The sequence below is a fragment of the Asterias rubens genome, chromosome 6 (assembly GCF_902459465.1).
Source record: "Asterias rubens chromosome 6, eAstRub1.3, whole genome shotgun sequence".
Lineage (NCBI taxonomy): Eukaryota > Metazoa > Echinodermata > Asteroidea > Forcipulatida > Asteriidae > Asterias > Asterias rubens.
In genome coordinates this window covers 18,492,692-18,506,744 of record NC_047067.1, presented here as the reverse complement: position 1 = coordinate 18,506,744, position 14,053 = coordinate 18,492,692, and the positions used below count along the sequence as shown (strand labels likewise).

General features: G+C 38.3%; 1 protein-coding gene across 3 annotated transcripts; it reads left to right on the top strand.

The window, feature by feature from the left end:
* Window positions 1-1,287: 1,287 nt before the first annotated feature.
* On the top strand, window positions 1,288-13,652 carry LOC117291111. Of its 3 annotated transcripts, none has more exons than XM_033772641.1 (11): window positions 1,288-1,761; window positions 2,457-2,756; window positions 4,966-5,204; window positions 6,035-6,170; window positions 7,094-7,212; window positions 8,184-8,282; window positions 9,406-9,550; window positions 10,944-11,048; window positions 11,567-11,803; window positions 12,165-12,475; window positions 13,251-13,652. In XM_033772641.1, the coding sequence occupies exons 1-11, from the start codon at window positions 1,653-1,655 to the stop codon at window positions 13,497-13,499; spliced, it is 2,049 nt and encodes a 682-aa protein (XP_033628532.1). In that variant the 5' UTR covers window positions 1,288-1,652; the 3' UTR covers window positions 13,500-13,652. The 3 variants fall into 3 exon arrangements, with proteins under 3 accessions (XP_033628532.1, XP_033628531.1, XP_033628533.1); XM_033772640.1 differs by having other exon boundaries at window positions 8,184-8,330; XM_033772642.1 differs by lacking the exon at window positions 1,288-1,761 and having other exon boundaries at window positions 2,716-2,775; window positions 8,184-8,330.
* The last annotated feature ends 401 nt before the right edge of the window (window positions 13,653-14,053 follow it).

Sequence of the window (14,053 nt, the reverse complement as noted above, 5' to 3'; positions counted from 1 at the left end):
AAATCCAATAGGAGACTTTCCAACGCTAGGCGGCAGCAGACATACCGGGTAAATTTCCATTGTTTACGTAGTTCTGAACATGCGCATAATTCTGAGAACAATGGATTTACCCGGTAAGTCTGCTGCCCTCTATCGTCCCAGAAAGTCTCCCATTAGATGTACATATTAAACTTAAAGAATGAATTAAAAATAGCTCAACAGAAGAAACTTGTTAAAGTCTCAGTTACTTTTAGAAGTTTTTAGTAGTTGAGGGAACAATCAAATAAATGGTGTTTGGTTTTTCGGGTGGATTTGGAACTGTTTTTTAGGTTCCTTAAGAGTTACTTTGAGGAAATTTTGACGGTTCTTGGTTGTTTTTCCTCAAAAAAGTTATCTATGAAAGAGTTTTGACTGCAGAGGTGGCAGAGGGTGGATTAAGGGAGAATGGTTGACAGCTGTAGGTTGTTGTAAGACTTGATGGTTTTGGGGGAAAAAAGAGTTGGCATAAACTTGTGAGTTGGAAGCAGGAATGTCAAATTGGTTTGATGGAGTGTCAAGTTTGTATTATAAGATGCCCATTTATTATTTAATAAAGGCAATATCAGTCCCTTCTGTCTTTAAAGACACTGGAAACCTTTGGTAGTTGTCAAAGACCAGTCTTCTCACTTGGTGTATCTCAGCATATGCACAAAATAACAAACCTGGGACAATTTGAACTTGATATTGGTCGTCAAAGTTGCGAGATAATGGAAGAAAAAACACCCTTCTCACACGAAATTGTGAGCTTTCAAATGCTTGATTTCGAGACCTCAAAATCGAATCCTGAGGTCTCAAAATCAAATTCAAATATTTTAGTGGAAAATAACTTCTTGAAAACTACGTTACCACAGAGGGAGGCGCTTCTAATTCTACCTCCATGGTTTTATACAACCAGTAGCTCTCCATTGAACGCTATCAAAGTTGTTATGCTAACAATTATTTTGAGCAAGACCAGTAAAAAGTCTCCAAATTGCCAAGTTGGTGAGTTTAGTTTTGAAAAGCATCCATGTTTTATTTGAAATATTATGGTTGAGTGAAAAAGCTGGACAGACCACCGCCCCCCCCTCCTCCCGCCCCTTTAAAAACAAAGAGGTCAAACTAGGTCACGGAGCTGTGTGTGTGATAAGCGCATTTTAGGGATTTGCCCAATCTGCAGATTGCGACGCTCATTTTGTGAATACGCGCTCAATCTTCATACGTCATTTGCAGATTGTGCAAAATTGTGCGCATTCTGAAGATTGAGCAAATCGCTTAACTATGCCAAAAGACATGTGTGCACTCCATCCTCTCGACATGGACAATCTTGTTTTGTTTGTGACCTTGGCCTCTTCTTTTGACAGCCTTTTGAAGTCAAGTACTTTGTTTGTTGATTATTCTCGTACCATTGTGTGGCAGGGTTCAGGGAAAGTTTTGACAAAACAAGGCATTTTTGTGCTTCGTTCTTCAACCATGTAACTTGTCGTGGCACTGTGGTGGTGAGTGTGACAGGTCTTTTCGTGTGCCCATTTTTGAGCACGATGTGTGAAGTTCAAATCACATGGCCGTGGAAAAGTTTTTGAGTCGAGGTCGTGCATGTTTGTCCACTAAACAACTAAATCTTGCTTGGTATAAATTCGAAAGTTAATTTATTCACCATGTTGAGGACGGAGATGTTGTGTCATCAAATTTATAATTTGATGTTTCTGGTGACATTGCTGGGTCAAGTTTGCCATTCACTTCAAGTTGAAGGCGATTTTTTTACAGGTAAGTACTCGATCATGATGAAGGGAAATAATACCCATTGCGTTGTGCCTGTAAAACCACACCGGTTAAAATATCCTAACACACCACAGTCTCGGTTGTTTGGTCTCTGACTCTGTCCTTACTCTATGAGAAAACTAAATGATGTACAACTGAGTGTTAATTTTTACCTTATGTGGAAACTTATGCATTGCTCTGTTGTGTTTTATATTGATAACAACATTTTTTACTTTGTTTTTAATTTAAGTTGTTGAACGCTTCAGATATTTGTTTACCAATTGATTTTTCCTGAATTTTTGTACGAAAAAGTGTGAACAAATTTTACAGTTACACATTGTTCATTACCCTCCAGTCACTCATGCTAGTCTAGTTCAGTTGCGATAACATAACATAACATTTAACTCTCTTTCCTTACGGCCGTATGGAGGAGGAGGGTTATGTTATCGCAACTACCTCCAGCCAGTCAATGTAATGCTGGGGTCATTACCAAAGTACCCTACCTTTTTAGATTTTAATTTTGTTGAATAACAGTTTGGGGTTGTTTGAACTTGAACGTCTAGAAACATCGATTAGAGTGGGATTGAACAAACGAGCTCCGGGCTGACGTGCCGGGGCTTAATCAACTGAACTTATCTAGCTAGCCCTATGTTTGTGGTTCTTAAATTTTGTCGATTGATATCTTTGTTAATTAATTGCAGAGATCTACGAAAATGTGACAGTCTCGGCAGAGGAAGATGTCTTTCTAGAGTGTCTCATCTTCAACCCTACCTTCATAGATTGGCAGAAAGATGGAAAAGCCATTGAAGTATCAAACGCCTACGCAGAGAAGCGTGTTTACATCATGAAGGGGGAGGGGCTTCTTATTCTAAATGCTGATTACAACGACAGGGGCCAGTATTTGTGCTTTGGCGTCCAAAAAAGTACAAACATGATGGTTCAGAAGACGATCAACTTGGATGTGGCGCCCTCTAGTGATGATGTTCGTCCACTTCGTAGCTGTGAGTCACATTTGTTCAGGTTATTGTTTTTGCATTTTTCTATGACTTTAAAATAACGAGCTAAACGTAAAATTGCCTGTTACTCTTCAATTTGTAAGATCTATCTAGGCAATCCAACTTCTTGAGATCCTGAGATAATTTACTGCGAGATGGTGACATCTTAAATGTGAGATGATGACACCCAAGATAATTCATCTCGGGATGAAGACATCCTGAAAAGTACAATGTCAAGCCTGGAATTACACATAGGCGATGGAGGCCATGTCCTCCGCAGGCCTGATACTTCACGGAGACAATGAAGACAATAGACCCTTCCCATGAAATATGTAAATTGCACACAGCGCGTGTGCACTAACATTTTGGTTGGCAAAATGAGGGAAATCGCGCTGTTTTGTACATATGGCTAATGGCTGCTTGACGCAGACTCGATTGCGCGTCTGCTTAGGGCACAACTCTATGGCGTTTGCCAACCAATAAGGTCTGTACGCATGCGTAAATGTAATTAGCATATTTCATGGGAAGGGTCCATTGCCCAATGCCCCATGGTCATTGCCTTGGTGCCCTTGAAGTAAAGTAGAAATTTACAATTTCCTCATAATATAGGAGAAAAATGCCTTTGGTAACTTTGCCCTTTCAAAATTAAAGCATACAGGCCTGCCTCTGTTGCCCCATGTCTTGGCCTTGGTGCCCTTTCAGAAATTTCCCATAGATTTCAAGTTTTCCGATGGAAGTGCCCTTTCCAAAATGACCTTGCCCTCTCCGAAATGAAATTCTAGGCCTTGAATGTTGTCTTTCAGGACAGTATCTTCCTGTGAAGAACTGTCTTGGGAAGTCGACATCCTACATTCAAGGAGGGCGTCATCCCAAGATAATTTATCTCAGGAAGTCAACATCTTGCATCTTACATTCATAATATCAAAATTCTAAGATGAAATAAATCAAAAGACGATATCTTACTATATGTTGTCGTCGTCCCAAGAAAAATCATCTCAAGATGTCATCATCTTAAGTTTATGATGTCATCATCCTGCATAGGTTTATCTTATGGATCTCAACAAGTTGGATGACTTCTGTAAGCCACAGTAGGGGCAGAAGAGTTGTCTTTGAGTTTCTGAATGGTTTATTTGATTGACTTTCCAAGTTTCATGTTGACCTTTGAAGTCCTGAAGACTTTAAACCATGTCTGAATTGTCCTTTATTGCCTTTTTCCTAGGTATTGGCCTAACGGAAGAGTTTGCATTTTAACTTTCATTTCTGTGATTTGCCTGTATCCTAAGTCTTGCATTTTTGACTTCATATACTGTGATTTGCTTTTGTCCTAAATATTGCATTTTTTACTTTAATTTACTGTGATTTGCTTTTATCCTACATAAAGTTTGCATTTTTCCTTTTATTTCTGTGATTTTGCCTTTACATTGCAGTAAATGTTGCATATTAAACTTTAATTTCTGTGATTTGTGATTTTCCTTTTTATCTATATATAGTTAGTGTTGCATTTAACTTTCATTTCTTTGATTAATTTTTGCCTTTATCCTACAGCAAATGTTGCATTTTTAACTTTTATTTCTGTCATTTGCCTTTATCCTACAGCAAATGTTGCATTTTTAACTTTCATTTCTGTCATTTGCCTTTATCCTACAGCAAATGTTGCATTTTTAACTTTCATTTCTGTCATTTGCCTTTATCTGTTTATCCTACAGTAAACGTTACATAACTTTTATTTCTGTGATTTACCCTTTAATCTACAGTAGGCCTAAATGTTGTATTTTAATTTTCATTTCTGTGATTTGCCTCTTTAACTTCCATTTCCCCGATTTGTCTTTAAATCCTATAGTACAGTTTGCATTTTAAATTTGATTTCCTTGATTTAAAGTTGCATTTTAAACTGAATTTCCTTGCTCTAAATGTTTGATTTAAAGGTTGCATTTCAACTTTTAATTCATTAATTTAATGGTTGCATTTAACTGTCATTTTTGTGATTTAAAGTTAACATTTTTATCGTCCTGATTTGTCTTTATTCTACAAGTTCTCTTTTTTTCAATTCCTTGATTTAAACATTGCATTTTAACTTTAATTTTTTGGATTTAAATGTTACATTTTAACTTTCTTTTGTCTGTATCCTATAGTTAAGTTTACGTTTTAACTTTTATTTTTTAAATTAATATTTCCTACTCTTTGTAAAACAGAGTTATTTAAATTTTGTTTCCAGATCCCATCGAGTGTGGAATTCCTCGCCTCAGGGGGAAAGTTGTCGGTGGGAAAACAACCGAAGTGGGCCAGGCACCGTGGATGGCCTTACTGTGGAACAAGAAAGAGAACAAGCATTTCTGTGGAGGGGTGTTACTTAGCAAGCGTTGGGTGCTTACCGCTGCCCATTGTTTCGTAAGATTTGATTACGATATCAAGGAATATATGGAAGTTCGTCTTGGAGAATATGACATCTTCCAGGTATGTGGATAACTACTTGGCACTCGAGCTTACCTATGGAAGTGTCTTGGCCGAGCGGTTAAGAGCACCGAATTCGAACTGGTGTTTCTGATCAGCAGGGTGTGGGTTTGAATCCCCAGCCGTGACACTTGTGTCCTTAAACAAGACACATTACTTCGTCCTTCAGATGGGACGTAAAGCTGTTGGTCCCATGTGTTGTGTAATGCATGTAAAAGAACCCAGTGCACTTATCACAAAGAGAAGGGGTTCGCCCCGGTGTTCCTGGCTGTGGCTGCTGTATGCGCCGTAGTAAACCCTTATAAGGTGCCAAATCTCAGAATCAGAATTCATCACTGCAATAACCTATCTTTCTATATACTCGGCGCCTTGAGTAACTTGTTTGGTAGTTACGCGCGAAATATAAGACTTCAATATTTTTTTTTTTTTTTTTTTAAAACTATCTCGACTCCTGAAAGGGATGGTATATGTTTGGTAGTTGGAACCCACTAGTTGTTTCAGTTATGTATAATTGTAGATATATATACCGTAAAACTAACCTGTGAGTGTAAAACTTTCATTTCAAAAGGTGCTAGCATTTCTGAGATATTGTCAAAAATCTGGAGCGGTTATGTCCATAGAGGAAGAATAATCTACACAATGGAAGAAACGTTACTGTCAGTAATGCTTTTCAGATTTCAAGTTTCAAATCCTACTCCGCAAACCTTACTGAGTTGTTTGTCCAGTATGCAAAAATTAAAATCCTACTTATCTCTAGACTTGGTTTAAATTGATAATTCCTTTTTGAAGGACTACCTCTAAAATGACCTTAAACGTCTTTATTTTCTTCACAGGAAGAAGGATCTGAGAGAATCCTTCAAGTGGAGCAGATTATTGTTCATCCAGAATATGATAAGGACACGTTTGACTCAGACATTACCCTCTTGAAACTCAGACAGCCTGTCACCTACACCGATTTCATCGTCCCTAGTAAGTGGATAACGGAAGAGTACCTCTTGACCTTGAGCCAAAGACTGGGAATGTGTTATGTCTCTTTGAGGTCGTTCAGACACAGTACTAAAGTCGGTTTAACTCATGGTTCAACCCAATGGAGTTCAACTCTGTGTGTCTGAATGGTGTCTGAGGTCTCGAAATCAAACTCATGGAAAATTACTCCTTTATCAAAAACTACGTTACTTCAGAGGGAGCCGTTTCTCACAATGTTTTATACTATCAACAGCTCCCCATTACTCCTTACCAAGTAAGGTTTTAAATTAATAATTATTTTGAGTAATTACCAATAGTGTCCACTGCCTTTAATTTTGCTTTTAATGAAATGATATCAATTTAGAAAGTCGCAACGTTATAGATAATGAATAATGAAGAAAACTTTCACAGATAGAATCATTACTACCTTAAAAGCAGTGGACACACGTTTATCATAAAACCTTTCTTGACTACGAGTAATGGGAGAAGTTGATTTTATAAAACATTGTGAGAAACAGCTCCCTCTGAAGTAACATAAATTTCGAGAAAGAACTTATTTTCTACGAATTTGATTTTGAGACCTCAGATTTAGAATTTCAGGTCTCGAAATCAAGCATCAGAAGCACACAACTTCGTGTGACAAGGGTGTGTTTTCTTTCATATTTATCTCGCAACTTCGATGCCTGATTGAGCTCAAATGTTCACATGTTTGTTATTTTATGCATGTTGAGATAGATACAGCAAGTGAGAAGACTGGTCTTTGACAATTTCCAATAGTGTCCACTGTCTTTAATATCGTTGGTTCAAGTGATCACAAATATTAAGAATACTTTTGAGTTTATGCAATACTTAAAGATCCAAACAACAACTTTTGTGAATCAGAAATTAAAACTATTGTAGATTGTTTTCTTTTTGAATGTTGACAGTTTGTCTACCCAGTGAGATTAGGGCGATGAATCTACTCCGAGCTCACACTAGAGGCTACATCACAGGGTGGGGACGCACTGCAGAGATCACTCATACTACTACCAGATATCTTAGAAGGGTAAATATAACTTATACTTTATAGATAAGAATAGAGAAAGAAGAAGTTTCATGGTAATAAAAGAGATCACTCATACTACGACCAGATATCTTAGAAGGGTAGATATAACTTATACTTTATAGACAAGAATAGAGAAAGAAGAAGTTTCATGGTAATAAAAGAGATCACTCACACTACGACCAGATATCTTAGAAGGGTAGATATAACTTATATTTATAGACAAGAATAGAGAAAGAAGAAGTTTCATGATAAAAAAAGAGATCACTCATACTACTAACGGATATCTTAGAAGGGTAGATATAACTTATACTTTATAGACGAGAATAGAGAAAGAAGAAGTTTCATGATAAAAAAGAGGTCACTCATGCTACTAACGGATATCTTAGGAGGGTAGATATAACTTATACTTTATAGCTTAGAATTAGGAGAAGTTTGATTGTAACAATAACATCAGAGAGTATTAATTTTTGGTTTTAACCCATACATCGATGTGTGTTAGCACTGTATACTTAGTTCTTTCCCGAGTCCTGTGAAAAAATATCACAGGCATGTTACTCAGGTGGGATTCGAACCCCCGACCCTTGCAATTCTAGAGCAGTGTCTTACCAACTAGTCTACCAAGGTTGCCCGGAAGCTAGAGGCAGTTCGAACCCTATGTTTTGGCAGCGGGTACCGCAACGATATAACAGATGTTAAATTTGCATCGGGGATAAAGAATATTAATTTTTGGTTTTTACCCATACACCGATGTGTGTTAGCAATGTATACTCAAACTCGAACATGTTCTCAAGTGCCAATAGATTTTCTTCCAAAATAGGCAAAACTCTCTGACCAACCTTTAAATATAGGATGCCTATATTTTTGCAATATGTCAGGGCTGCGGAGCCAAAAAAATCCTTTGAAATTTGACGGACTGTCAATTGTCACTTCTGATTAAAAACTAGAGCAGTTTGACATTGATGTTTTGACAGGTGAGGCTGTTAGTGATGGACCAGCAGACGTGTAACACCCGACATCGGGACATCATTACTAACAGGATGTTCTGCGCTGTCTCAGACGAGAGGCCAATGGTAAGGGATTCCTGTTTCGGAGACAGTGGAAGCCCCTTCGCTGTCAGGGTGAGAACAAATATTTTGAAAGTCGTCTCTTTGTTTTTGAATGGCCCTTATTGTAAAGGACTATTTGTGATCTCCTTCGACCAATTGTGCTGCTTCAATTTTGAAAAATATCCCTTGGTTGATATAATTTCCTGTGCTTCATCATTGTGTTTTCAAATATTTTATATCAATTATTTTGCTGTAATTTACTGAACCTTTCCCCTCCAAAATTCTTCTCTATTTTGCATTCATCTTGTTTATCTCTATCTAGCATTGCCTGACATCAAGTGTTCCAGAACTCTAAAGAGTCGACCATTGTTCATAATTACTTTTTGTGAAATAACTTATATTTTTCATTGTATGCATTTTGTGGTTCTTTCTGTATTTTCTGTAATTTTTGTGTTTAACAGTCCCGGTTTTTCTCTCTTTTGACTTTCCAAAAGTACTTTGAGACTTGACTGTAATTTTTGCGCTATATAAAAACTGTTTATTAGAATTATTATTATGTTCTCATTTTGTTAAGCTATTTGTTAAGTTTATCAGCAGTGCGTTGTTCATTGCTCAGTACTCTGTTTTCGAATGTTGATTTCCTTCCTTGTTGCTTTATTGTCGTCAAATTGAAGTGTTTTATCAATATTCTATGTGGTTGACGCTATGTGATCAAGGTACTTCCGTTGTTATTGTTTAGTAAACTTGCTTAAGTCCTTGTCTCTGTCCTCTTTGCTAAAAAATAAGGATTCAGAAGGACTGGGGGCTGTAGGCCCAAAGAACAGTTGGTTATCACTGGGACCAGGGAGTGACATGGGAGGATTGAGGTCACCTTCTGGTCAATAGGCCTAGGGGTAAGGGTTACAAATGCTAGGTCTAAAGTTTGGCAGATTTAATTAACAAATTACAATTTTAAATAGCTATTTTGTGGATTCAATAAATTAATACGCTTTAGTTTCAGTAAGGTTTAAAAAAAAAAGAGTAGTTCAAAAAGTTGAATTAAAAAAAAGAAGAAAAAAACTTTTTTTTAAGTTTACTATTCTGTCCAGTTTGGTACACATTTGGTACAATAATCTAAATTAATGGCTACAAATTACTTTTGTTTTAGGACAACAAGCGTTGGTATTTGGTTGGTCTCGTGAGTTGGGGTATTGGATGCGCTAGACATCGCATACCAGGTGTTTATACCAGAGTACATCGCTTCACACAATGGATTAACAACCTCATTGGAGATGACACAGATACATGCGCAGGTTTGTAGAGTAGAGTATACACATAGAATTATATATAAGAACTAGAGGGCGCACTGGCCTATATACGCGACCCGGCATGCGCGCATATGGCCATTTTCTAAGTTGACAAAACGGGCATCGCACAGCGTGTGTTTGTGCGGCCATTTTGTAAGTTGACAAAACGGCGTCGCGTAGCGTTCAATAAACACAAACTCCAACATGTACTTCATAATCATATTCAGCGCGCGTACATGCGTGCATGTCTCCTTGCGGTCCCGTGGCGTTTGTGCAAGAAGCATTACCAGTGCGCCCTCTAGTTCTTGTATATAACTCTATGAGTATACAAGCAATAACTGTTTATGAGAGCAATGGTGTAAGCACTTTGATGGAATGTTCTTTCCGCTGTAACGTAGTATGTGCCTTGCAGTAATTGTTCTGCTGCATTATCAAAGGCGCGCGCGCAGTTATGTGGTGCGCACCGTGCAATAGAACAAATCAAATGAAACAAAAAATGCATGGTGAATGGAACAAAAAATGCATGGTAAATGACGTAGCATGCAATGGTATGTTTTAATTGCCTTTTCATGACGGACAACCCTCCCACCAAATGGCCAGGATCTGCTTGGGTGTTATATAAAATCAACTATTGATCCCTTGTGCAATGTGGACACTGCTGAAGTTAAAAAGTTGCAAAAAGTTGCTGGCAGTGTAAGCACTCTATGTAATCCACAATATACATAAACTGACAAACCTGTAGAAGATTGAGATCGATCGGCTATCTGGGTCACAAGAGAATAGTGAAAAACCGATTACAAATTTTGCATTGCATCGATGCCAAAACAAAAAATGAATAAATCGCTCACTGAGCGATAAACTCAAAACACAAAATTAGATTATTTAATTCTCATCAAATATGAAATTTCAGACAGAAATATTTCAAGGGATGTTTTCTACTATCATCATCATTTGACCGTGTAAGTTTTATGTAAATCTGTGATCTTTACGATTTTTGTTTCTTACCAATTCTGTAACGTTCCCTTAATAAGGAGAAGTCCCCTTGATCCACTAAGCAAAGGTCGTAGTCCCGGCCGATTTCCTACTTGCCGCCCAGGTAGTAGGAAATAAGAAGGGCAGTTACTATTAGAACTTACTAGTCTCCCGAACTCCTAAATCTACACTTGTGTTCTTGTGCACTTTATCATAATTGTTTCTCTCCACACAGGAGTGCAAATAGGTACCAGCAAGAGCTGGGGAGTAACCTACAATGGACTGGCATCCCGTCCAGGGGGAATAGAAATATTATTCTCGGTTGTTAATGCCAAGAAATATGCTCGGGACAAACTTATTTTGCTGTTGTATCTTGTAATACATTTCATTGTATAACTTTTGGCATTCTTGTCTTCAACTCTTTCAGGTCTTCAAGAGAGATTGTCCGAGATGACGAGTCAGCTCTCAACACAAGATCGTGAAATTAAACGTCTCAAGGAACTACTCAAAGAAAAAAATGCTCAGCACAATGGTAAAGAACTTGCATAAAACTATTAAAGAATTAGTTTACAGGTCAATCAGCTTTTGGAGACGAGGTAATCTGAAAGATTTTCTGAGTTTATAATTTGTTTAGATTAAAAGTGTCATGGCCGAGCAGCTTAGACCACCAAATTCAAATTCTGGTGGTTTGTCATCAGGGTGTGGGTTCGAATCCCAGTCCCGACACTTGTGTCCTTGAGCAAGATACTTTACTATAAATGGGTACCTGCGATTTTTGTATAGTTTAGAAACTTTTAAAAATGTCCATAACCAAGAAAAATGTATTAATACACCTATGTATGTTAGCACTGTATACTAGGTACTTTCCCTCTGTGAACAACAAAATCACAGGCATGTTACTCGGGTGGGATTCGACCCACGCCCTTTGCAATTCTAGAGCAGTGTCTTACCAACTAGACCACTGAGACTGCCCAGTAGCTAGAGGCATTTCGAATCCTAAGTAAAAGATGCATGTAATTTCAATATGGCACAATGCTTTCTTCCTTCCAGAGACTTCTACAACGAATTCATCTCAGTCTCCTGACCTTGAGGATACCAGTGACCTCTTGACCCCCGACCCGACACGACCTCCGCTAAACTCCCGTCAGAGTACACCTCCCCATGAACTCCGTAATCCTTGCATACAGGGGTCGTGTGAGCATGTCGGTGGATACCACGTGAGTGCCGTTTGTGAGGATGACTTCTGCTCTTGTGAATCGCCTTACTATTCCAGAGCAACTTGCCTGCGTAAGTGACTTAAGGTCCTGTCCGAAGCGGTGAATTCGGCTACAGCTACGGCTAGATCAGAGCGTATTTAAAATGCCGTTTATTATTCTTATTACTGCGGTTATGGGAAAAGATATCACTCTTCATCACAAAGTATTTGAATCTGAGAAGCATTACCTCAGATTGTGCATTCCAATTGCAGATTATTCTTCCTAGGTGGACATAACTGCTCCAGATTTTCGGCAATATTTAAAAAACACTACCACCTTCTTTAAAGAAACTTTACACAGGTTAGTTTGATTGTATAGATCTACAACTATGTTGAATTTTAAATGAAGCTTTTTTGATGAAAATCTTCTTTCTTTATCTGTTTATGGTTCAGCTCGATACGGATCATGCGTAATTAAACACGATGCTCCAACAGCGATCGCAATGCCTTCCTTCCAAGATGAACCTCAAATGACTTATAGCTGTCTGGCCGATGATAACAGTCTATGCCGCGTTCACGTCCTAGCCGTGTATGAGGGAAACCGTCACACCATTCCCCCTACGGCTGGCGACATGGAAGTCATGGTGGAAGGTCAAAGGTCGGCGGATGAGAGAAGAGGGGTTGTGCTTGTATTGGTGTCATTTGAACCGGTCAACTGGAACGTCCATCTGGTTGGACAATCCATGATAGAGAGAGTCATTCTGGTGAGATACATTGTATTTTTTTTATTTCGAGTGGTGTCCTCGGTCAATGACGTTATGTCCATGATGGCTTTCACAAAGAGTTAAGGCTAGCCTTATCTTGAGTTAGGACAAGTATTTCTTAATTTGTTCAAATTTTGAGTCTCTGTAAATCGCCACGGGACCCTGTATTCGGTGAAGGGAGCAATATAAAAACATTGTATATTTGGTTTGCGGTAACACCATGTGTTTATCTACTTGCCAGGTAGAGTTTTTCTTAGAGAACTGTCTTGCTTTATTCTACTGCCGCGGAGTAGGTAATCGGAGGTTCGGGAGACTTCTCAGATCTGAAAAGAACTGTCCTGCTTTTTAACTATTACCAGGGCGGATGGTATAGAAAATAAACTGGACTACTACTTTAGCTTATAGGATCGTAATTAACTGTACTGTCGCGGAGTCAGTTTTGAATTGGTCTTAACGTTTCGACGAGCTTGCTCTAGTCATCGTCAGGAGACTGTCTCAAATCTTATATATATATAAAAACAGTTGTACTTGTTTTATGCCTCTGAAGAAGGTCCGGATTGGATCGAAAGCTAAGGCCATCTACCCTATTCATTATATATAAAAACAGTTTATTATTATTGTCACGAATAAGAAGCAAACACAACACACTTTCCATGTCGACATAAAGTAGGATTAAATGCATAACGGTATTGCTCTTAAGCCATTCTTCTGTAAGTTATTTTTAAAAGTGCAGAACAACTTTGTTCATATTTGTATCTATTTTTCCTGTATCCAGATCTCTTTACACAACTCCACGGTTGCCATCAAAACCCAAGACAACAACACCCAGTCCGATATCACCATAGTTTCCTTAACTGGTCCCCGTGGCTATGGCAATGATAGCGGTGTAGCTGGTGACACTGCAGGCATGCTAGGCATCATCAATCAAACGGTTGGCCCAGTGACCTCTTTCACTGGTACCTATCGAGCTGAGCGATGGATCCTGAATGTTGATGCATCTAGTGATCTGACGGATACCAGTTAGTAATCGGTGAGTGAGTCGGCCATTTTGTGCCTTTGGAATATTTGAAGTGAAACAGTCATTGGTGTTTTACATAACATACTATTTTAAATATTATTTTTGTTTTTTAACCATATGCACTGATGTGTGTCAGCACCGTATACTCAGTGCTTTCCCGAGTCCTGTGAAAGTAAAACAAAGGCTTATTACTCAGGTGGGATTCGAACCCACGACCCTTGCAATTCTCAAGCAGTGCCGTTACTATTCTTAGTAAATCATTTATTTTCCACTTTGTGAAACAAACCGCTCCACTTAAAGTGCTTGTTTTTGAGGAAATAATGGCTACATATGCTTGGTGGAGACAATCTAGAGGTTAGCAGTAACACCATGTACATGAGTAGGATTTAAACTTTGCATGGTGGAGATACAATCTAGTAAGGTTTGCAGTAACACCATGTACATGAGTAGGATTTGAATTTTTGCATGGTGGAGATACAATCAAAAAGGTTTGCAGTAACACCATGAACATGAGTAGGATTTGAAACTTTGCATCGTGGAGATACAATTTAGTAAGGTTT